This window comes from Sorex araneus, chromosome 3 (assembly GCF_027595985.1).
Source record: "Sorex araneus isolate mSorAra2 chromosome 3, mSorAra2.pri, whole genome shotgun sequence".
NCBI classification, from domain to species: Eukaryota; Metazoa; Chordata; class Mammalia; order Eulipotyphla; family Soricidae; genus Sorex; species Sorex araneus.
In genome coordinates this window covers 123,409,064-123,434,394 of record NC_073304.1, presented here as the reverse complement: position 1 = coordinate 123,434,394, position 25,331 = coordinate 123,409,064, and the positions used below count along the sequence as shown (strand labels likewise).

The 25,331-nt window shown below is 42.7% G+C and overlaps 1 protein-coding gene across 1 annotated transcript in view; it reads left to right on the top strand.

Moving 5' to 3' along the window:
* The window catches only part of DNAAF9 (dynein axonemal assembly factor 9), a 123,080-nt gene that overhangs the window by 41,883 nt on the left and 55,866 nt on the right, over nt 1-25,331 (top strand). The window contains exons 8-20 of the mRNA XM_055130213.1: nt 227-325; nt 3,583-3,638; nt 5,932-6,067; nt 10,466-10,547; nt 12,519-12,552; nt 14,944-15,031; nt 16,762-16,838; nt 17,300-17,344; nt 18,005-18,050; nt 18,896-19,007; nt 21,697-21,767; nt 22,836-22,886; nt 24,477-24,564. Coding sequence (XP_054986188.1) covers nt 227-325; nt 3,583-3,638; nt 5,932-6,067; nt 10,466-10,547; nt 12,519-12,552; nt 14,944-15,031; nt 16,762-16,838; nt 17,300-17,344; nt 18,005-18,050; nt 18,896-19,007; nt 21,697-21,767; nt 22,836-22,886; nt 24,477-24,564 — 985 coding nt within the window. The remainder of the gene's footprint in view (nt 1-226; nt 326-3,582; nt 3,639-5,931; nt 6,068-10,465; nt 10,548-12,518; nt 12,553-14,943; nt 15,032-16,761; nt 16,839-17,299; nt 17,345-18,004; nt 18,051-18,895; nt 19,008-21,696; nt 21,768-22,835; nt 22,887-24,476; nt 24,565-25,331) is intronic.

Here is a 25,331-nt window from a genome sequence, read left to right as displayed (position 1 = left end):
TACACAAAACTTTCATGTTTGAGTTTCAGTCATACAATGATTAAACACCCATCCCTCTACCAGTGCACGTTTTCCACCACCAATGCCCCCAGTATCCCTCCCCCTGCCTCCGTTACTGCCTTTTAAAATAGCATATAAGCTGGTAGTTTGAAATCAGATTCGATCTGCTTTTCTATAGTGCCTACTTTATATGACCAAGCACATCATCTTTTTCATTTTCCTCTAGGACTTGGTGACTTTCGAACATCAGTGGTCAAGCTTCTTCGCTAATTTTGACACAGAAATTCCTTTCTTGCTGGAACTCTCTGAATCTCAGGCGGGCGAGGTATGCGAGGGAAATGCCAAAGAAGGAACTATTGATTTACTTGTTGTTCTTTAAAAAAAAATTTTTTCTTAACAAAATATTGCTAGTCCTTATTTTGGACATTATTCTTTATTGCATATGTAAAGAAGTTTTTAGTCCCAGTTTACTCTTCTAGCCCATGTTCTCTCTTGAACATGTGTCTCACTCTCTTGTCTCTATGTCCCTTTTTTTTTTCTACTCTAGAAAAACCCATGGTCTCTTTTGAACATATATTTCCCCTCTTTGTCTCCTCTCACATCTTTTCAGCAAGTTTTGTTCAATAAAAACTACCTCACTTTGGGCTGGAGCAATAGCACAGCAGGTAGGGTGTTTGCCTTGTACGTGGTCGACCCGGGTTCAATTCCCAGCATTCCATTTAGTCCCCTGAACACCGTCAGGGGTGATTCCTGAGCGCAGAGCCAGGAGTAACCCCTGTGCATCTCTGGGTGTGACCCAAAAAGAAAAAAAAAATACCTCACTTTAAAAAAAAAAAGGTTTCATCCCATGCCAGCCTCTATAAGAAAGTTTTGTTTTGTTTCAATAAGGAGTACACCAGTCTTAATAAAGAAGACACCAGTGTTGCAGTGTGATGGGGCCTCTGTCAGTGAGGATTCCATTAAGCACTAATTAACAAGCCTATAAATGTCTTTCCATGTGTCTACACACCTTTTTCAGTTGAACCTAGTAATGCCATGCTTTCTTCCCAGGAAAACAACAATAAAGTAACTGGATTCAGGCTAAGACTTAGTCCATGGCAGTGCTCAGGGCTTACTCCTGGTTTTGTCCTCAGAGGGCTTCTGGTGGGAATTGGGAGACCATATGTAGTGCCGGGGATTGACTATATTCAAGGCAAGTGCCCTACCCACTGTCCAGTATTTTTATATTCAAACTGCTAATTCCTTTACCTAGTATAATTTAATTAACAGTTTTTGGGTTGTGCCAGAAATTGAATTTATGGTCTCATGCCTGAGGTTATGTGCTTTACCATGAGCTAATTTCCTAGCCCTAATTTCTGAGCCAACTTGTCTTAAGAGAAGGCAAAATGATGGATTGAACCTTGTAGGTAATAACTGGAACTACTTGAGTTAATACATTAAAATGGCTATCAGAGTCGACCTGGTATATCCTCACGAATTTTCTCTATTGTTTTCAGATATAAAAAATTTTCAGAGGGGCTGGAGAGATAAGACAGTGGGTCGAGTGCTTGCCTTGCCTACAGCTGACCCAGCTCAATCCTTGGCATCCCATGTGGTTGGTCCCCTGAGTACTGGCAGGAGTGATTCTTGAGTGCAGAGCCAGAAGTAACCCCTCAGCATTGCCAAGTGTGCCCCCAAAATTTTTTTTAAAAATTGGAAATAAAATAAGTATCAAAATTCCAAATGATAAAAATCCTGGGTAGATGTAAGTAAAATTAAATGACTAGGGCTAACCAAATTCCTAATGGATAAATATAATTGAAATATTCTACTTAATTCATTAAAAAATAGAGAAGGTAAAATATAACATCTGTGAGTACTTTTTTTATTTTATCAACTTGGCAAATATATCTAAAACATTTAATGGATAATATGATGATACTATCCTGAGATAATCACAATTATGTAAGTGGATGTTGAAAAAATATTTTGAAAAATAGTTTCACAATACAATTCTGCCCAATTTTTATACTATAATTTTATTTCCAGACCTACCTTAAGAAAATAATCAAAGCTACAGATAAAATTGGTAAAAACTGTGGGCCGGAACAATAGTACAGCAGGTAGGGCCTTGTACACAGCCAACCCGGGTTCGATCCTCAGCATCCCATATGGTCCCCTGAGCACTGCCAGGAGTGATTCCTGAGTGCATAGCCAGGAATAAGCTGTGAGCATCGCCGGGTGTGACCCAAAAAGGAAAAAAAATTAGTAAAAACTTGATTATAGTAGCAGTCATAAATAAGAATTAGATATGAATTTTTAAGAGTAAAGGACCATAATAAAGTTTCGACAATTAAAACATCCTATGGGTATACCTTAGAAAAAAATATTTAAAAATATTTAAAGAAAATATCAGCATGTTAATAATTCATAGAGATTTTAGATCATTTTATTTTTGCTCTACAATAACCATATATTATTATAAAATAAGATTAAATATAATATTAGTTAAGGTGATTAAAGTTGCCTTTTGAACTGTTTTTACTTGTTTTTTGTTTTAGGGTCACACCCGGTGGTGTTCAGGGCTTTCTCCAGGCTCTGTGCTCAGGGATCAGTCCTGGCAGGCCCAGCAGACGTATAGGTTGCCAGGATTTGAATCTGGGTCAGCAGGCAAGGCAAATGCCCTACCTGCTATACTATTGCTCCAACTCCAACTTTTTGAAATTTTTAACCCTTTTGACATCGATCCTGCATACTCATTTTTGATTAGTGTTTCACCCAACAGTGTACCAAAGTACAAAGTTGAGAAATAATTCTGTGGTTTCCTTGGAGTCCCATTAGTGTCTATCTAAGCCTTTTGGACTCTTCTTGCTGATTTTAAATTAGTTTAAAATCAGTTTAAGTCAGAGAGACACCTCAAAAGGCTAGAGTATATTAGTGTCCCATTAGTGTCTGTCTAAGTCTTTTGGACTCTTCTTCCTGATTTTGAATTAGCTTAAAATCAGTTTAAGTCAGAGAGACATTTCAAAAGGCTAGAGTATATGTGGAGGGCTCTAGATTCCTAGAACTACTTGGTACTCCCCAGCACCTCTGGTGTGGCTCTGGTGGTCCCAAGTACGCCAGACTTGAGCTCTGAACCTCACACAGTTAGGCCAGTATAACCCAGGTATGGATTCTGGGTTCCTGAGCACTGCTTAGGAGTCCATCAAAATAAAGTAAATTATAATTAATTATACATATTTGTTTGGAACACAACGCAAGGGAAAATTTAAATCAAAGACATTCCCACAATAATATAGAACCATCAGTGGTGTTTAGTCCAAAATCCTTTCAGTAGTTAAAAGCTATGTAATTTGACAATTTTCTCTTCCTTTTTCTTTATTTTGTTTTGAAGTCTTTTTTCCCTATGCATTTTTTGTTTGCTACCTGTTACCCAAATTCATTTTGCTATTCATTCCTTCATCATCTTACAATTATCTACAAACATACATCTCTCCTACTCATTCATATTTTCACACACACATACAGATACATTGTAGGGGAGGAGTTACTGTTCTATTAAAAGTGGGTTCTTAATATATACAATGTTGACTCTTTTTTTAGCCATTCAGAAGTTACTTCAGTCATGGGATGATCTCCAGCCATATAACTGAAAACAGGTAAGGGTCTTGGTAAAGGGTAATAGGTAAAATGGGTTGAATGTTGGCGGACATATAAATCCAGATACTAGAGTTGTGAAAATGTGAGCTTAGACCTCACAGTGTAAGAAATCTCTACCCTGTAAAGTTGTCTGTTTACACTGCTTGTTTTTTGTGTTTTTGGTCTCGAGATTCATCCTCGGGAAAGCCCTGCAGGAGACAGGTTACCTGAGGGGTAGCTGACTGGTCTTCTCTCTTTTCTAACCCAGTCCCAGTCTCATCCAGTAGTGAGGCACACCAACCCAAGTGGCTTTTTGCTACCCCAAAGTATCTCTTAGTTTGAATTGAGCCTAGTTGAATTTAGAAGAAAAATCAGAAATGTGAAAATTTATAGAATCATAGTTACTTTTTTGGTTTGTTTTTGGGCCAGACCCAGCAATGTTCAGGGCTTACTTCTGGCTGGGCATGCAGGGAGTGCTCCTGGTGATGCTTGGGGGTGGGACACACTGAGGGATTCCGGGAATTGAACCCAGGTCGGGCGCATGCAAGGCAAGCATCTTACTGGCTGGACAGTTGCTCCAGAAGCCCTTGTTTGCCTAAAGCCCAAAGAAGTATTTTTAAGAGTAATGAAATGCAGAGAATTTTCTAAATGACAACACATTGCAGACAGTTTAGAGAAAGGGTAAGGGAATAAAGGAAAGTAGCACCTAGTCCCTTTAGGCTACTCTGACAAAATTCCCATGAATCAGTGGCTTAGGTAGGACATTTGTTTTCACAATTCTGGAGCCTGAGAAATCCAAGATCATGGCTCAGGTTCCAGTGGCCCTCTGGCTCTGGCCTGTGGCCTGTGAATGGTGTTATAAATACCCAAATGGCCCTGGGGCCTGAGAGATAGTACAGTGACCATAGTGTCTGCCTTGCACACACCCAACACAGGCTGGATCCCTGGTATCCCATCTGATTCACCAAGTCCTGTCAGAAGTGATCCCTGAGCACAGAGCCAAGACTAAGCCCTGAGCACCACTGGTTGTCAAGGGCCACAAAAAAACCTTAAGTGGCCCTTGACAGGAAAACAATTCCCCACTCCTGATTTATTTATTTATTTATTTATTTTGCTTTTTGGGTCTCACCTGGCGATGCACAGGGATTACTCCTGGCTTTGCACTCAGGAGTTACTCCTAGCAGTGCTCAGGGGACCATATGGGATGCTGGGGATCGAACCCAGGTTGGCTGCATGCAAGGCAAACGCCCTACCCGCTGTGCTATTGCTCCAGCCCCCCCACTCCTGATTTAGAGCAGTGCTTCTGAACACTTTCCCAGCCATGGCTACCTTTTTACTTTGTTTCCTTCCTGTGCTCCACTCACCCCTTGCCAAGTGTGCCCCCCAAAAAACAAAAATTGTAGCGGTGTAGCACTGTCATTCATTTTTTATCAATTTGCTTGAGTGGGCACCAGTAACATCTCCATTGTGAGACTTGTTACTGTTTTTGGCATATCGAATACGCCATGGGGAGCTTGCCAGGCTCTGCTGTGCAGGTGGGATACTCTTCAGTAGCTTGCCGGGCTCTCCAGGAGGTTGGAGGAATCGAACCTGGGTCAGCCACGTGCAAGGCAAATGCCCTACTCGCTCCAGTCTCCCCCCAAAAACATAAAAATTAAAATAATAAAATTTAATTTCTATTAAAATATAATATAAAATTAGAATATTTACTATATCTCTTTATCATGGAAGCAAACTCATGTAACTTTTCTTTTTTCTTGATTTTTGGATCACACCTGGTAGTGCTCAGGGGTAGCTCTGGGCTCTGCACTCAAGAATCACTCCTGGTAGACTTGGGGGACCATATGGGATGCTGAAGATTGAATCCAGGTTGGCTGCATGCAAAGCAAGCACCTTACCCACTGTACTATCTTTCTTGCTCATAGAACTTTTCAAGAAGTAAAACAAGCTGAAAATAAAAGCCTGGCGGAATGATGGTACAATGAGTAAGGCACTCAGCACCCCTATATGGTTCCTGAGCACCACCAGGAGTGATCCCTGAACACAGAGCACCATGAGTAAACCCTGAGCACCACACAGAATGGCCCAAAAGCTAACTAAATAAAAACCTGGCTCAGGCTTAGTGGATCCATAGAGGAGTCAGAGATGTAAGGTGTTCCTTCCTAACTGGCAGGGACCATTTTACAGATCATACCAACTGCCTTGCTCAGGCTGGAGGAAGCTGTTCAGAGAACTCTGGGAACTCTCTCCTTGGGAGCTTGTCCTGGCCAGGAATCTCTGTCCTAATCACATGTTTTTGGTTTGCTGCTCTAGTCCCAATAGGCAGCCGTTTGTTCTCTTTGGCAATCACTCCATGAAAGAAAACCTGAATGCGGGCAACTTTAACTTCCCCTCTGAAGGGCACCTGGTACGAAGCACGGGTCCCAGTGGGAGCTCTGCCAACCACATGGTAAGAGGCTTAACTGCTGGGTGCTTAATTGGTTTCATTATGGACCAGAAAGGAGGGGAACAAGGGAAACAGGATGAAAGGAACTTACCCAGATAGTGTGTTGGTTTAACTGTTTTGAATCATAGAGAAGTATCTGGAAACTGACTGTGTATTTTCATATAGATACACCTTAGAGAGATTGTGTGTTCAATTTCAGACCACTGCAATAAAGCTAATCTCCCAATAAAATGACATGTTTTTCTTTACCAGTACATAAAAAAGTTTTATTTACACTGTATTGTAGTCTGTCAAATGTGCAGTAGCATTCTTTCCAAAAACAACAGCCATCTATCAAAAATGTTTTTGCATTTACTGATAGATTGTCTGTTACTTCCTTTTAAAGGAAACATTATGTTGAAATATTAGACTTAAATGATTGTAAAAGTTCGTGGAAGGCCAGAGAGATGGAACAGTGTGTCAGGCACTTGGCTTGCATACGTCTGACCTGGGTTTAATCCTATATGACCCCCTGAGCTCTTTAGGAGTGATCCCTGAGTACAGAGATAGGGCTAGAAATAAGCCCTGAGTACATCCAAGTGGGACCCCAGGACAAACAAACAAACAAAAAGCCCATGGAATTTTAAGTGTCTTCCTTTTGAGGGGAGTCCTCCTAGGCATGCTCCCACTGATACTCAGCCCAGCTGAGTGGGTCAGTTTTTTGTTTTTGTTTTTAATTTTATTGAATCACTGTGAGATAGTTACAAGCTTTCATGTTTGGGTTACAATCACACAATGATCAAACACCCATCCCTCCACAGGTGCACATTCCCCACCACTGATACCTCCTGAATAGCCTCCCTTTCTCATCCTCCCCCTGCCTCCATGGCAGACAATATTCCCCATACTCTCTTCTACTTTTGGGCATTATGGCTTGCAACACAGATACTGAGAGGACATCATGTTTGGTCCATGTGGGTCAGTTTAATGTTTGAGCCCAGGGGTGTTGGAACTGTCAGGGCCATCCTGGCTATGCTTGGGGGAACATGCAGTGCTGGGAGTTGAACTCAGGGCCTTGTGCCGGCCAGGCATGTGCTCCTTCTCTATGAGCTATCTTTGTTGGCCTAAGATATTTTTTAATTTGTAAATAGAGACCGTGAGACCCAAGTCAGTATGGGCTGTGGGGTTACTTGAGTGGGTACGCTGTGAGGAAGCTGGTGCTCTGTGGAGAAAGGCTCAGGCCCCCACACACTCGAATACAGAGTGAACTGCCAGTGGCATCTCTGCATTCTCCGTCACCCGTTGACCGTATCAAAACTGAAGCAGATGATTTGATTTCTGCTTCTGGGAGGATGGCCTGGACATATTTTTCCTGATCCTCTTCAGTACTAGACATTATATCAAGCAAACATAGGAAGACTCTGGAAGGTAGAGAGAGGCTAACCTAGTTAAGGACCTCAGAACCAAAGGAAGAAGGTGACAGTGAGCTTTCAGAGGTTTCTTTTTGCCTGTGTATCCTAGACTAGATACTCAGGAAGCTAGCAACCAAGAAATATAGGCACAGACTGACAGGCTCCATATCAGAGCCGCCAAGGAGAGTGCTCTCTGGCTCTCTAGTGACAGCACGTGGAAAGGACAGTCCAGCAGGAGTGAAAACTTCTTATCAGCAGCTGCTCTACTCCACCCAGACCCACAACAAAAAGCCCCGTGCGCTCCATTAGAGCTGCTGGCAAAGACTAAATGAAGAGCCTAAATGAGCCCTTGCAAGGTCTAATGGCATACTCACTCCCACTTACCAGGATAGTGTCAGAGATGGCAGGTCAGGGAGAGTTGAAGGTCATAGCCCAGGGACCCAGGCCCACAAACAGACTAAGATTTAATCATAAGAGTAAGGATACCTCTTCCTTTTTACTTTACTCCCCACCAATAGGTCTCAGTTTAATATTAATAGTAGTGAATTATTGCTGGAAAAAAGCTTCAAAGCAAGGATCTAGAAGGATAGTTCAGACCTTAGGGAGCTTGCCTTGCACACCACCAACCGTAATTCTGTTCTTGGCATAGCATATAGTCCTGTAAGCTCTACCAGAAGTGATTCCTGAACACAAACCAGGAGTTAACCCTGAGCAAAACCAGGTACCACGCCCCCCCACCTCCAAAAAAGAGCCTCAAAGGACAAATGAATTCTATGAAAACCCAAGGCAACAAGTAGAGAAAGATAACCACATCAGAGGTATGAAGCTCCTGCCATCTATAGCTACAAATAACATTAAACAAAACCCACTACCCAGTCAGAAGAATATAAAAACCTCATATTAAGGTCCTAGTTACTTCAGTTATTACCTGATGCACAATTTGTCTGATTTAAAAAATTCTGTGAGGGAGTTAGCTCAAAGGGCTAGTGTGCGAGCTAACCCATGTTTGATCCCTGACACCACATGGCCCCTCAGACACTGCCAGGTGTGCACAGCAAGCATCTTAACCCCAGACTACCTCTCTTTACTGTTTTATTTGGCACAACTTTCTGTAATGGTTTGGGATTATGTTTTACAAACATGAAAACCTGCTGAATTCAAGGAACTTCCTGAGATCTGGTTCTAAGGTGGGGAACCTTAACTTTTTTATCTTTAGTTAGAATATGTATGTATATTTTTTCTTTGTTTTGTTTTGTTTTTGGGCCACACTGGCAGTGCTCAGAGATAACTCCTGGCTCTGTACTCAGAAATCATTTCGAGTGGTGCTCGGGGGACTATATGGGATGCGGGATCAAACCCAGGTGGACCGTGTGCAAGTCACGGGCCATAACCACTGTAGTGTCTCTCCAGCCCCTATTTCTTATATTTAAAGATAAGATATTTACCCTTTCCATTCCTGTGCCATTGTGGATAGTTTACAGATTAACAGGTAACAGTAAGGGTCTGGAGCGATAGCACAGTGGGTAGGGCGTTTGCCTTGCACACAGCCAATCCGGGTTCCACAGCCAATCCGGGTTTGATTCCCAGCATCCCATAGGTCCCTCAAGCACTATCAGGAGTAATTCCTGAGTGCAGAGCCAGGAACAACACCTGAGCATCGCTGGGTGTGACCCAGAAAACAAAAACAACAACAACAAAAAAACAGGTAACAATAAAATATGAAAATCAAGATCATTTTGGCAGTGTCATATGCAAATTCTATTTTTCCTATTGATATTTTAAAATTTAATGTTTTAGTTTGATGTTGGACCAGGTAGACAGTACAAGGAGGTACGACCTTGCATGTGACCAACTCTGGTTCAATTGTTGGCAACATATATGTTCCCTCTAAGTATTACCATGATTGACCTCTGAGCATAGAGCCAAAAATAGACCTTGACCACACCAATATGGCTCAGTCCCCCCTCCCGAGAATGAGTGAATTCAGTGATAATATATTCTTACATAAATTTATAGCATGTTTAAGTAATAAGAGTATATTTAGAATATATATGTACATATATATATAGATAACTTGGAAATCCCAGGAATATATTTTAATTGAAAAATGTACCTATTGGGGGCTGGAGCAATAGCACAGCGGGAAGGGCGTTTGCCTTGCACACGGCCGACCCAGGTTCAATTCCCAGCATCCCATATGGTCCTCCGAGCACCGCCAGGAGTAATTCCTGAGTGCAGAGCCAGGAGTAACCCCTGAGAATCGCTGGGTGTGACCCAAAAAGAAAAAAAATGTACCTGTTAACAGTTAGAAATATGCAGCATGACAGACAGTGAGCAGGTGAAGAACCAATGGGAAAGTGTTCAGAAACCCTGTGTGAATGAGCAGGTTTCTGAATGTGTCACTGTGTTTCACAGAGAAGGCTGGGAAAGGTAATAAAAAGGTGCTGTATCAGCTACTGCAGCCTTAAAGCAAAAGTGCTGTCTCTTTGGACTTTAAAATTATCCCTATACAGCTTATTTTACTTTTGTTTAATCAAATAAACAAGAAGGTTTTTCATGGGGAAAAATATATATATGTATATATATTTGTGTTTTTATCTAGGCTCGTGAATCTTGATGAACTGTAATCAGAATGAATCCTTATCTTATATCTATAATTCAGATTTACAATATCCACAATGTTACAGAAAAGTGCTAGCTTTTATTTTCTTGTGACTATCTCATACTATGGAGTAAAGTGGAGGGAATGAAATGTATTTTCACGTTCAGCTATTATTTTTATATACCATCTGTTAATTTTTTAAATTCTATGTTTAATAAATGTTTATTTTTCTTTCCTATGCCTTAAATCAGTTGTTTGTAAAATAAAATTGCTTTCCCTATATACATTTTGGTTTCTCTAGACTATATATGTAGTCTAGAGAATATATATCCACAAACATACGTACATTTGGTTTCAATACACACCTAAGTCCCTGTTTTATTTATTTATTTTTTTCTGGACATCCAGGTAGTGCAGTGTGTCTCACCAAAAGGACCCTTGGCTTGCTCAAGAACATACTTTTTTGGAACTACTCACATTCCTTATTTAGGTAAGTCCCTCTAAGTCATCATCTCATCAACCTAAGAGAATCTTAGAACTAGTTCTTCTCCCATAAAGTAGAAGTGGAGTCAGGATTTATTGCTTTGTTTGGAGGTGCTTAATGCCCAAGTTTTAGTCCTTAAACTTTTCTGATTGCAGGCGAGACTTGATGACTCTTCTCTATTTCTTATAGAATTATTTTAGGAAGAGGAAATAGTTCAATGGGTTGGGTTCTTGACTTGTATGTGGCCAACCAAGGTTCAATCCCCAGCACCCCGTATCGTCCCCCAAGCCCACCAGGAGTGATCCTGAGTGCAGAGTGTGGTAAAAAAAAATGTATTTCAGGAGGAAAACATCTGCATAGTCTGACCCTATGTTCTTAGTATCAGAAACCTTGTTGGACAGAACAGGAAGTGTGGGTTATGATGGGAGTTTGGATGACTTAGCCAGGTGCCTGCCTGACAGTTCTTGTGAGGATAGTGAAGACAGGCCATGGAGGAAGGTGCCGTGGACTGAGAGTCCCTGCTGCAGAGGCATGCAGACGACTGACAGGGCCGGCCTTTCTCACTGGCCCAGTCAGAAGCTGCAGACTCTCAGGCAAACCTGGAGAAGGATCTGTTGAATGAATGAGATGGACCTCAGCCTTGCGGCACAAGAGAGAATACATCAGAAATTAGGTTTTGTTGGGGTATTGGTACTGAGAAACTGAAAGAATGACTTTAGTCAAATAATTTAAGAATAAGGGACTGGGGGTGGAGCTGGGGGTGGAGCAATAACACAGTAGGTGGGGCATTTGCCTTGCACACTGACCTGGGTTCGATCCCTGGCATCCCATATGTTCCCGCAATCACTGCCAGGAGTAATTCCTGAATACCGAGCCAGGAGTAAGCCCTGAGCATCATCGGGTCTGACCCAAAAATTAAAAAAAAATATGAATAGGGGGCTGGCTGGAGTGATGGAATGATAGTCTAGCAGGTAGGGCGCTTGCCTTGCATGAGGCAACCCCATATGGTCCCCGAGCCCCTGAGGAGTAACCCCTGAGCATTACTGGGTATGGCCAAAAGAGAAAAAAAAAAAACACCAAGAATAAGAAATAAGAAATATCCTGTCTCGGGGCTGGAGCAATAGCACAGTGGGCGGGCGACCCGGGTTTAATTCCCAGCATCCCATATGGTCCCCTGAGCACCGCCAGGAGTAATTCCTGAATGCAGAGCCAGAAGTAACCCCTGAGCATCACTGAGTGTGACCCAAAAAGAAAAAAAAAAAAAAGAAATATCCTGTTTCCCCTATCCCCCTCCCAATAGTTTTCAATTTAGAAAAGTTAAAATATGGTCCAGGGATAGCACAATAGTGGAGTGCCTGTCTTGCAGGCATGAGACTTTGAATTTGATCCCGACCATCACCCCCACATGCCAGGTACAATCCCAGTGGCACTGCCATTTGGGATACCCTGTGCCTCAACAAAGTGTGTGCTGCAGGCAAGCATGTGCAAGTACTGTAACTCAGAGTGGGCGAGCCTCACAGCCATGCATGTGAAACACCCCAGTCACCATAATAGCAATGAAAGGGAAGGGAAGTAGACAATATCAATAAAAATATTGAAGTGAGCCACATATGTGACTCAGCAGTAGAACCGTCACCTTGTGCATGTGTGAGTCTTTGGGTTCAATCGCCAACGCGTGCACAAATAAAATCTGTAAAACCAGTTCTAGAACCTCTGCTGCTCTCCATGTCTTCTCAGGTTTTTAGTGGTAGTTCTGGGTTAGCAGGGTGGGCAGTGAGGGTGGAAGGTGGTGACCAGAGATTACTGGGAGAAGCTGGGTTTTACTTTGTTTATGCTTATGCTGTAACTCTAAAGGCAGAGCCGTGATTCTTGATATCTTCTTCAGATTAAACATAGAAGTCTTAGCTTCCTTGTGAAGGGTGTGCATCTTCTTCGATCTTAAACGTTCTCATTACATGCTCTCTTTCTCTTTCACAGATGATAACAAGCCATCCAAAAAAACTGAGCAAATGTAAGTCTTCATTCCCTTTTGTTTCCCCCTTAAAGTTACTCAGGAGGTGTAAGTGTGCTTTCTGCCCCTTTTTGAGATCAGCAGTCCCTGTCACTGTCTCTCAGCCCGGAGTCAGGCTGACACACTGCCAACTTTCCCATCTGCTCTTTTCTCCAAAACTCCTTTCTCCATGAACATTCACATTGGGAGTAAGGGCTGTGGCATTTACTTGGAAGAATACAATTCAGTTCATAAAAATGCTACAATTACTGAATTCCAGGTAGAATTTGTGATCAGAAATAAGAGCATAAGAGTTGTTTTTAGCTAATTTAACATCCCAGCATAAATCTTGTGGTCTCTAGGCCAGTGCTTTCTGAGAGCCCACATGGTGGGCCACAAGAATCATCTAAGAGTCTCTTGTGAAGAGTAGGTTCTCTGGGCTTTAGTCATTCAGAATCCCTGATAGAGAATCATGGGCCTAGGACTAATTGAAGATTAGAAAGAGATAATACAGTGGAAAAGGCACTTGTCATGCACGTAGCTGACTCATGTTTGATCCCTCTTAGTTCCCTGAGCATCACTGCCAGGAACGAGTGAGTTCTGAGTACCACCAGGTGTATCCCAAGGCCACCTACCTGCCCCGCCTCTCCCCCACTCCCCACCAAAGGAAAAAAAAAAGAATGAGTCTATTGAAAAATGTATAAAATGTTATAGTAAGAGACCATACTATAGAAATTTTGGAAAATTGAAAATAAAATCAGCCATAATTTCTTCTCTTTGGTACTACCCATCAGTATCTTAATTTGTTTATTTCTGGGGCCAGAGAGATGGCTCAATGGCTAAATGCATACATGGTATGTTGGAGGCTCAGGTTCAATTCTGAGTCTTTCTGGGTTTTAGTAAATGTAACCACTTAAGTTTTCAGTAGCTATCTAGTTGTAGTAGTATATATAGTAGTTCTTCACCTTGGCCGCAAGCCATCTACTGTCTCATGTGTAGATGAGTGTAGAATCTTGCTTCTGCCCGCTTTTGCTTCCATACCAGCTGTGCTTTAGCCAGTGCTTGAAGCTGGGTCCTTCTAGAAGCCAAAATACTGAGTCATGGTTCATAGATCTACATCTCATCTGTCTTTTGACCCTAGGACCCGAGAGGAATGCCCCTCTGAAAGGATGGGATGCCCATAAGAACAGTCCTGTGTATGTCCTGTACAGAGAGAAATTTGGGACTGCTCAGAAGAGGGGAGGGAGAAATTTGGGACTGCTCAGAAGAGGGGAGGGAGGAGCTGGTTGGGATGCCCAGGCTAAACTGTGGGACTGGACACAGAATTGGTGGCCCAAAACAAGTGCTAGATTTTTACTGCACCAGCTAACAGTTGCAGAATCAAGGTGAATTTAAGGTTTAGATGTAGATTCTGGTCATTGAGCACACCTGAAGAACAAAGCCCCCATCATTTGAAAGAGAAGTTAATGGCTCACTGCCGGATTCAACCCCAATGACTTCTCCATGCCACATAGAGAGGATCCTTGCTGAAAAAGAGCATATTGTTTCTAAACCGGAAGAGGCTGCACAGAAGGGAAAAATAAAAGATATCCCAGAAGAAACCGAAGAAGCAAAAACTGGGCCAGAACAATAGTACAGTGGGTAGGGTGTTCGCCTTGCATGCGGCTAACCCAGTTTTGATCCCTGGTATCACATATGGTCCCCAGGACCCTCAAGGAGTGATCCTTGAGCTCATCACCCTATGTGAATCTTGGTATGGCCCCAAAACAAAACACAAAAGACGCAAAAACTTACAGCCCAGGAACAAATTAGGCATAAAATAAAAACAAATGTACTAATTTAAAATTTTTGGGGTGGTCACCCACAGTTTTTGATACTAGGGACTAGATTATGTAAAGTGCTTGAAAAGTGGTCTGTCACTGTTAGTTTGAATTCAGTGAAATACAAGTATTTCTCAATTAACTAATTTCTATGGCCCCTGAGATGTCCCAGTAGGTTACTGCTTCTATAACGTAGCAGCCAGTCTTGAACAGACTGGCAGGGAAAAACATACGGTCTGGTGTGGCTGGTTCCTGGAAATCAGTGTGTCGGATATGTGACTCTAAGGGTGCTCCAGCACAGAGGGTTCATGAGGCTCTGTGGTTTTCCTCTGCTGTATCAAACACAGGAAGGGTGGTCCACTGAGCTGAGTTAAGAGCTGGGTCTTCTTGTGAAGTTTTAACAACAGCAAGCTGTGAGTTAGATGGAGTTGGAGCAAAGGGTTTTCAGAAGGCTTAGAAATCAACAAGTTCCATTTCTGCATGCTTTACTCCTGTTTAAAAATCAGCCTCTTTGGTCAAATCATTTATGTGCATGCTGCTTCTGATGAAACCTTGTGATCCTATAGTTAACCCTGATGTTTTGTTTTTGTAGTAGGCTCTTGTCACAGGTCTATGTTGCTGTTATTGAGGCTGTTTTGGCTGGCATTGCATGTTATGCTAAAACTTCCAGTCTAACAAAGGTAATTTATATGCCATCTTTCTCTTCCTTAGAATTTTAATTAAAGTTTCCTTATCCATCTAGTATTGTCTTTGGATTCTTTGTGGTACTTAGTTTTGTGTGAGCTTGAGCCTCATAGAGAAATCTCATCAGACAAATATATGCCTTAAGAGCAAGTGATTTTTTTTTAGCTTTTTTATACCCACATGTAATCAAAAATAGAAATATTTGAGTCAAGGATGTAGCTCATTTAAAAAAAAAAAAGAATAAAGAATGTAGCTCAAAGGTAAAATATACACCTTGCATGCAGGAGACCTAGGTTCAACCCCTTGTGCTGCAATAAATAAATAAATTTTATATATGTGTTTATACACATAAAGAAGAAAAGATGTTTTTTAGACTGCTGTGCAGAAGTAAATGTTATTAATAAAAAATTACAAGAATATTTGTCTATTAGTTATTTATAATAGTGCTTCTGCATGATCCAGTCACATGTTATGTAAGTAACAATAGCTTTTGCAGGCTGGCAGGAAATGTGTGTAAAGAACCAATCACGGCTTTAGATAAGTACTGAGTTCAAGCTTCCTGTGACTGAGCTACTTGTCACCAGAATGTCTATGCAGATACCTGATTTTATTTTTTAAAAGTCATTGTATACCATATTGGTCCACTCAGTAATTTTTGAGAAGCCTTTTCAGGGGTCAGAGAGATAGTACAGTGGATAAGGCTTTTGCCTTGCATTAGGCCAATCCAAGTTCAATCCCTGCCATCCCATATGATCCCCTGAGCACCACCAGTGGTAGGTCCTGAGTGCAGAGCCAGAAGTGACTTCTGAGCATTACCAGGTATGACCCCAAAACAAAAAACAAACAACAAAAAACACTTTAGGAGAAATATAGGTTCTGCTGTGAATTATAGTAAGTACATTCATTACATAGTTTGATTTCCTATTAGTGTTTGGAAAAGAGCTGAAAATTAGAAAATCTCATTTGCCTTTCCTAGGCTCACACATTTGTTTCTTTCTCTGACCATTACCTTCCTTGCTGTTTTGGGTTCACCTGCCCTGATGAGTTGGATTCCTATATCTGACCCAGTAAGGAGATGAAGAGCCAGCTTGAGGCCCCCCAATGCCAATAGGACCTTTCCTGAAGGAAGCCATTTGACATTGGAAAGGTTGTGTATGATGTAGATACCAGAGAGACTGTAGTGTAGTCACCAGCTCCTGCCCTCTCCTCTTCTCACTGAACTTGAATCTCGGGTACCAAAGTAGTATTTTACAGCCCTTGAGCTGCAAGCTTTTGTGAAATAGGGGGTTATCCTTCAGGGTCAGTTCTCGTACCTGTTTTTTCATGGATCTTTTGTGACTAGCTCTTTGAATATTCTTAGAAGGGGCAGAAATCCTGTAGCCTGTAGTCCCGCCCAGGCCCAGGGAGGGGTCAGGAGAGAAACAAGCACTTTTCTAGAACCTCACCCATGGCATTATCACTGCCAGTCCCAGCTCCCTGGCAGATCCAGTTCGAGTGGCCACCTGCCTGGATGAAGCATTTCCTGTAAACTCTGCCTGAGAAAAGCAGGCATGTTCTTCCTTAACATGATGTTTCACTGTAATCCATTGCTGTGTACTGCAGTGGAGTCACATGGCTGGGAGGGGCACACACTTCTTCTGGCCAAATATTAGAAGGGCTCTTTCTATCCATGGTGCTTTTTCCTGCTTCCACACTAATTGTCCCTGTTCTGTCACTGTTTCCATAGGCTAAGGAGGTGGCAGAGCAGACACTGATGTCTGGGTTAGATTACATTGAGGTGATCTGGTTTAAGGTAATCCTACGGTAAGCAGCATTTTATTCTTATTCTTCATTCTTCTGTGAAAAATGCTTTCAGTGCTTTCATTTCTTTTGCAGAATTGGGACTTGAACCCTAGACCATATCTCTGGCCTATGCCCTCATAATGTTTGTTTATTTAAAAGACCTTGTGTTCACCTGTACTGTATATTATCTCTTCTTTGAGAAAATACTCAGTGAAACTATAGGATGTGTTAAGAAACATCATTCCTGATTAGGACTTTGAGAAGCCAGGGAGCTAGGCTAGAGGAGGTTGTTCTTGTGTGCAGTCTACCAGTCCCGTCATGCAGTGCTTTCCTGTTCCATGCAAGAATCCAGATAGTCCTGAGAATCTCCCCAGAGACAGATTCAGGGTGTAAGGCCTAGAGCCTGGGAGGACCCAGCATGGCTGCCCATATTGAGGTCAGAGATGGCTGACTTTTTGTTTTGTTCTGTTTTGGGTCTGCAGCTCCAACATGACCTTTCAAATCCATGCTGTGAACAATCAGGGAAGGTAAGTCTCTGGGTTATGTCCTCATTTGGGACAAGGTTTAGGGCCAGAGAGAAAAGGGAAAAGGGAAAATAACACCACTGCATTCCTGAAACATTGACATTAACAATATTATCAATCACAGTGCTTCAGTGAAAATGAATTTAATATTTAAAAAAAAAAAAAAAGAAAGGGGCTGGAGAGATAGGACAGTGGTAAGGCCCACACTTGCTTTGCATGTGACTGACCTTGCTCCAATCCCAACACCAGATATGGTACTGCCAAGAGTGATCCCTGAGTGCAGAGCTAGAAGTCAGCCCTGATCACTGCTGGGTGTAGCCCAGAAATTTTTATAAACTGGGGAGAAAGAAAAGTGAAGCTACCTTATAATTGCTGGCATGAATGATCTCCTAGTTTGATACCCAGCTCCTAGTTTGATACTCAGGGCCGGTGAGGGGCTCGCCAGGGCAGCCTATGCCCAGCCTAGACCTTCTCCCCGTAGTACTTCACATCATCAGGCTTCAGGAAGGGAATGGACGTGATTTTATACAGTTGGCGTGCATTCATTCTGCATCTGCATAAATGAAACCCACTGTTTTGAAAATCCCTAAGAAAAATCTCAATCTGTAGATTGCTGCCTAATTGAAAAGCATACATTTATTTCCCATCTCTTTTCTCTTTTAGAATCGTGCCTCTGGAGAGTAAAGATAGCCTGTACTTTGTGAAGACGGTAAGCAAAGGTGTTGTAAGTCAGTGGTCAGGGAATGGCCCATGGAGGAACATACATAGGGTGTAAGGAGGTTCTTACGCAGTGCATCTGTGCCTCTTGAGAAAATAGGTGCATCTCAGAACCATCCCATCCGCAGCATTATTGAGCCTTTGCTCAATGAAGGTACCAGGTTGCTGTGCAGGTCCAGTGGGCCTAGGGTCCTCTGAGTCCAGAGTCTTAGCTGGGGGCCAGGGCAGGTGAGGGCAGGGGCCTGGAAAAATGAAACAGACAGTGAAACCAGAAGCCTAAGTGGCTCATGAGTTGGGATATTTGAATAGAGCTTTCTGACCTATGTGCAGGGGGTAGGGAATGTTTAGAAATGCAGAGATTGGGGGGCCAGAGTGATAGTACAGTGGGTAAGAAATTTGCCTTGCACATGGCAAACCCAGGTTTGATCCCATATCTCATAAGGTCCCCAAGCCCGCCAGGAGAGACCCTTGAGCACAGAGCCAGGAGTAAGCCCTGAGCACTGTTGGATGTGACTCAACTCTGCCTCCACAAAAAACAGGAAAAAGAAATACAAAAAACACCCCCAAAACAACATTAAATTCAGACATTGAGCTAGAGAAGTAATTTCAGCAGACTGAGTACACACTTTGTGTATAGAAGGGTCAGGTTTAAGCCCTACCTCATCTGGTCCCCAAGCATCTCAAAGATACTAAATTAATCATAAGTATTATATTATTAGTATTAATATTAATGAGTATTGCATATATTATATAAAGCGATACATTAATATATGATATATTTTGAATATAACATTAGTATACTAGGTTAAATTGACTAACTTTTCTCATTTATTTTAGGCTTCCATGACTATATATGATATTCCTGACTTGCTGGGAGAAAGAGGACATTTAGGATCTGTGATCTTCTCAGAATCATTTTTGACCTCTCAAATCTTGGTTAAAGAGAAAGGTAAGTGTACCTTGACTTGGAAAAGCAGACCTGGACACCTGTGTTTTTGTAGACATAACCATAGGTTAAGTCACAGATCAGTAGTAAAATGATAAAATAGTGGGGCTGGAGCAATAGCACAGCGGGTAGGGCATTTGCCTTGCACTCGGCCGACCCGGGTTTGATTCCCAGCATCCCATATGGTCCCCTGAGCACCGCCAGGGGTAATTCCTGAGTGCAGAGCCAGGAAGAAACCCCTGTGCATCGCTGGGTGTGATCCAAAAAAAAAAAAGATAAAATAGTAGAACACATAATAAAAAGAAAAGCCACAATCTATGAAAAGCTCTTACAAATTAATATGAAAAAAGCAAACTACCCAATTATAAAGATGGGCAAAAAATATGAAGATAGTTCATATCAAAGTATAAAACAAAACAGTTAAAGAGAATTATGTATAGGAAGGGTTGGAATGATAGGACAGCTGTAAGGTGCTTGTCTTGTGTTTCTCTGACCCAAGTTCAATACTGGACACCCCACATGGTCCCCCGAGCTTGCCAGGAGTAATCCCTGAGTGCCACCAGATGTGCCCCTGCCAAAGATAAAAAAGGTTTGTTCATTAATTCTGTAGAGAGAGGGCCAGTGAGATGGCTTAAAGGCCTGAGTCCATGTTTGCTGAGGGAGCCCCAGCTCCACTCATCAGCACCACATGGTTCCTCAGGCCAAATGGATCAGAAACAACAGCCCCCTGCCCCCGCCCAACACACACACACACACACACACACACACACACACACACACGCACACGCACGCAAATCTATGACTAGTAACCAGAAGAAGTAATTTAAAACAATAATTTGATTTCTTTTTTAACTCACTATGTTGGCAAAATTCTAAAGGATGGGGCCAGAGAGATCATACAAAGGTTAAGGGACCTTTTGGGATGGGAGATGTGGGCTGAAAGTAGACTATAGACCGAACATGATGGCCACTTAATACCTCTACTGCAAACCACAACACCCAAAAGGAGAGAGAGAGCTAAAGGGAATGCCCTGCCACAGAGGTGAGGTGGGGTGGAGGGAGGATGGGACCATTGGTGATGGAAAATGGGCACTGGTGGAGGGATGGGCACTCAATCATTGTATGACTGAAATGTAAGCATGGAAGTTTGTAAGTCTGTAACTGTACCTCATGGTTATTTACTAATAAAAAATTGAAAAAAAAAGTTAAGGGACCATACACACAGATGTGGTCCTTGACTGAGCACAGAGTGAGGTGTAGCTGCTGAGCACTCCAGGTGTGGTCCGCAAAACACCCCCTCCGAAGGCAGGTGGAATAGAGAAGGGATCACTAAGAAAATGATGGCTGGAGGAACCAGTTGGGATGGGAGATGCGTGCCGAAAGTAGATAGTGGACCAAACATGATGACCTCTCAGTGTCTGTGTTGCAAGCCATAATGCCCAAAAGTAGAGAGAGTATATGGGGAATATTATCTGCCATGGAGGCAGGGGGAGGGTGGGAAAGGGGGGGTATACCGGGGATATTGATGTTGCGGAATGTGCACTGGTGGAGGGATGGGTGTTTGATCATTGTGAGAATGTAACCCAAACATGAAAACTTGTAACTATCTCACGGTGATTCAATAAAATAAAAAATTTTAAAAAATAAAACTCAACTATGAATCACTTTGTAAGTCACAGTGATTTAATAATAAAAAATAAAAATATTATAGTTTAAAAAAAAACCTCCAGGGGCCGGAGCGATAGCACAGCGGGTAGGGCGTTTGCCTTGCATGCGGCCGACCTGGGTTCGATCCCCGGCATCCCATATGGTCCCCCAAGCACTGCCAGGAGCAATTCCTGAGTGCAAAGCCAGGAGTAACCCCTGAGCATCGCTGGGTGTGACCCAAAAAGCAAAAAAAAAAAAAAAAAAAAAACAAACCTCCAAAAAATATTCTAAAGAATGATAATATTCATGGGGGCTGGAGTGATAGCACAGTGGGTAGGGCGTTTGCCTTGCACGCGGCTGACCCGGGTTCGATTCCCAGCATCCCATATGGTCCCCCAGCACCACCAGGAGTAATTCCTGAGTGTAGAGCCAGGAGTAAGCCCTGTGCATAGCTGGGTGTGACCCGAAAAGCAAAAAAAAAAAAAAAAAAAAAAAAGAATGATAATATTCAGTGCTGTTAGGAAGAGTCTGGTAGTATCCTGATTTTTAATGCATACACCTATGTTACTTACATACCTTGATAAAATTTAAAATTGAAAGACTCACTTACAAGAGGTCTTTATTGAAGTGTGTTCCTATTTGTTGTTTTTTAAAAAATATTTGGGCTGGAACCATAGTACAGCAGGGAGGGCATTTGCCCATTTGCCTTGCATGGGGCCAATCGAGGTTCCACCCCCGGCATCCCATATGGTCCCCTGAGCACGGCCAGGAGTAATTCCTGAGTGCAGAGCCAGGAGTAACCCCTAAGCATCACTGGCTGTGACCCAAAAAGCCAAAATTAAATAAATAGATAAAATGAAAAATGTCTGTCCTAGAGGGAAACTATTTTCTATTCCATGTCTCCAGCTGAGTTTTTGTTTTCTGACTCTATGCCAAGAAGGAGAGCCCTCCTGTCTGAGCATGGGGATGGGTGTTGGCAGTCTGGGGCCTGCTCAGTGGGCTCAGGTGATGGGCAGTAACCTGCATGTCTGTGGTCTTCCTACAGATGGCACTGTTACTCCAGAAACCAGCTTCATAGTCCTGACAGCCGCCATTCCCAGATTCTGCTCCTGGATGGTTAGTGCCGTTCATCAGGTAGAAATGGGCATAAGCGTGGAGAAACCAGGGATATTTGAGGAAGAACCTCTTCGCTGTGTCCCCAGTGGACTGTCAGATCCTAAACTAGTGTCAGTTCAGGAATAGACATTTTTGTCTCATCTTTCTTTATACTGATGAGTCTGATTTCTTTAACTCTTAGAAGTGTGGAAAAGTTTGGAGGAAAAAAAGAAACTAAGTGAAATTTTGAAGGGAAGGAGGGCCAAAGAGATAATACAGTGGGTAAGGTATTTGCCTTGCACGCAGCCAACTTGGGTTCGGATCCTGGGCACCCTGTATTGTCCCCAGAGTGCTGCCAGGAATGATCCCTGAGGGTAGAGCCAGCAGTAACTTACCCCTGAGTATTGCCAGATGTGACCCAAAAATAAACCAAAAACACTCACAAAATTTTTTGAAGGAAAGGAATGGATACCTTTATTCTACAGATAGGAAGAGAGGCTTAAAAGCACACCCACCGTCCAGGGCACACAGAAAGCGACAGTGAATTGTGCGGCTCCTGTGAGTGGCACGGCTGCTGCCAAGTGTCTCTAGCCCTGTCTACCCACCCCTAGCCCCAGGGAATTTGTCTGCATCTCCTGGTGTTTAGGGACACCAAAATATAATAGTAGTGACCTTGCTAGTGGTCTCAAGACTTGTTACAGCATCTGCTTAGATTTTGTTTCTCATTTCTAGTGTGGGTTAGAAAATACAAGACATTCCCCAATATAAGTATATTTAAATGACAGAACACCATAAAAATATTTTAATATGTTCTCTTTTTTCCTTTCACCCTAAAAAAATTACTTTTTTTTTTAAGTGATGTAAGTCTAATGCATCCTCTCCACATGTCACAGGCTCATTTAGGCCTCAGGTCCCAGTGAGATTGCCCAGTAGTGAATTCTGCCAGCTTGCCAGCTCTCAGGCCTGAGAGTTTAGGATTTGACAGAGGAATGCCAATCCAGTGTCCCAGAAATGATTTAACATAGGGGAAACCTAGTGGTTTTGTCTTTGAAATAGCAAACTGAAAATTTGCTCACTCTTTGGACACAGGTAGAGGACAATGAAGTAAAACTGTTTGAGAAAACCCAACAGATGGTGATGGTAAGTATCCTTAATAAGAACATTAGATCAAGGGGCTAGAGCAATAGTACAGTGGGTAGGGCGTTTGCCTTGCACACAGCCACCCCTGGTTCAATTCCCAGCATCCCATATGGTCCCCTGAGCATCACCAGGTGTAATTCCTGAGTGCAGAGCCAGGAGTAACTAACCCCTGTGCATTGCTGGGTGTGACTGAAAAATGGTGAAAAAAAAAAACAAGAACATTAGATCAAAATAAATACATAATTTTATAAAAATAATCAAAATTACTTTATTACAGGGTTAAACTGGAGGATTTGTACTCTGTTTCATTTTGCATTTGCATTCTTCCCCTTCCCAGCAGAGAAATAAACAGAATGAAGTGCACAATTAGAGAGATTATTTCCATCATTTAGACCTTTGAAATTTTCCCAGAGAGTCCAGAGAAATAGCTCAATGGGCTGATTCCCAGCATCACCTGGTCCCCCAAGCTCCTGCAGGGGGACACACCTTCCTCCACACCCACCCCACCACAGAGTAGCTCGAGAGCATGACTAAGTGTGACCCAAAAACCACAAAAAATTTTTAATCTCACAGTATTGTTTACAGTGAGCTCAGATTGGGAGCCAGGGATATAGTTTAGTGGTTAAGCACCTGCCTTGCATGTTTCACGTGAAGCCCTGAATTTCAGTCTCCAGCACGCCATATGCAGAACCAGTGAGCTCAGGTTGTGTTAGCCTTGTGGAGCTTAGAAACTGAGGTCAAGATGCAGTTGTCTCTGTTTTCAAGAAGATAAGTCACTGGAGGTGATAGCATTTCAGTACTTTCCACTTTGGAGTTACCCACATTCGAACTTATATTCCTGTATTTGGTTTGGGAGGTTTTTTGGTTTGTGTTTTGTTGTTGATATTTGGTTTTTGCTTTTGCTTTATGAGGTTTCCTTCTTGCCCTCTCTCCTCTTTCCCATACTTTCTAGAAGAAAGTATTTCTGAGGCCGGAGAGATACTATAGCAGGCAAAGCGCTTGCCTTGTACATTGCGGACCTGGGTTTGATCTCTGGCATCCCATGTAGTCCTCTTGAGCACTGCCAGGTGTCATTTCTGAGTGCAGAGCTAGGAGAACCCCAGAGCATTACCAGATGTGACCCAATCCCCTCCTTTAAAAAATAAATAAATAATAAAGTATTTCTGGACCCCAGGTGATAGTACAGCAGACAGGGCCCTTGCATGAAACTGACCCAGGCTAGATCCCTGACAGCACATATAGGACCCTAGAGCCTACCAGCGTAATCCCTGAGTGCAGAGCCAGGAGTAAACCCTGAGCACTGCTGGGTGTGGCCCAAACCCCCCGAATGAATAAATAAAAGTATTTCAGTGTTTGGAGGCTGCACTCAGGACCTTGATAATCTTTTTCTCCACATGAGTCAAGAATGCCACGTAAAATGGCAAACAGCCCAGCAGTGCCAGAGGCTGTGGGAGAACTTTGCTGTCTCTGAGGCTGACTCAGCTTTTGAAGACAGGCGAACTTGGGGGGGGGAGGGGCCTGAGGGGGCAGCTTTTGATTCTATAATTATTTATGCTGTCAGTCACCTCCTTTGTTTTTTTCTGTTTAAAGGGTGATGAATGTTTCTTGGGCACATTTCTGACAGGAGGAGAAGGAGCGTATCTTTATCCCAGCACCCTCCAGTCCTGGCCTGAGGAAGGTAAGCAGCCCTGAGTTATTTGTTCTTAGCTGTGTTCAGTGCCTGCCTTAAACAGGGAGTTGGCATGGATATTCTGATAATAATTCATTTGATTATTTTAAGGGCTCAGTGTAGAATGGCTGTTCTGTAGCTTTTCTCTTTTGATACACCCATTTGGTGTGTAAGAGTACTTATGATGGGAAGGGTCAGCCCTGGAACACTGAAATAGCCACAGCACATCCAGTATAGAATCTGAATCCAAGCAAAGTCAGCAATAGATTTCTGCCAGTGATATAACACATCTCCACAAAACTGAGTAGCTTGATTAAGACAACTAGCATTTATTGTTTCACAGATCTGTAGGCCTTACATCCAGGATGGTTTGACTAGATTCATATATAAAATCTCATAAAAAAAAAAAAAGTCAAGGGGCTGGAGCGATAGTACAGTGGGTAGGGCATTTACCTTGCATGCGGTCGACCCGGGTTCAATTCCCAGCATCCCGTATGGTCCACTGAGCACCGCCAGGAGTAATTCCTAAGTGCATGAGCCAGGAGTGACCCCTGTGCATGTCCGGTGTGACCCAAAAAGCAAAAAAAAAAAAAAGTCGAGGTGTCAACCAGACTTAGCATCTCAGGGGGCTCTGGGGAAGAACCAGGTCCCAGATTGACCCAGAACATTGGCAGGATGACCCCCTAATGTTGCTGTCAGGTGGGTCCACTCTGGGGCCCTGCCCTCTGATCCCCTCCCGCTCAGCAGTGGTCATTATCATGCCTCTCCTCCCTGAG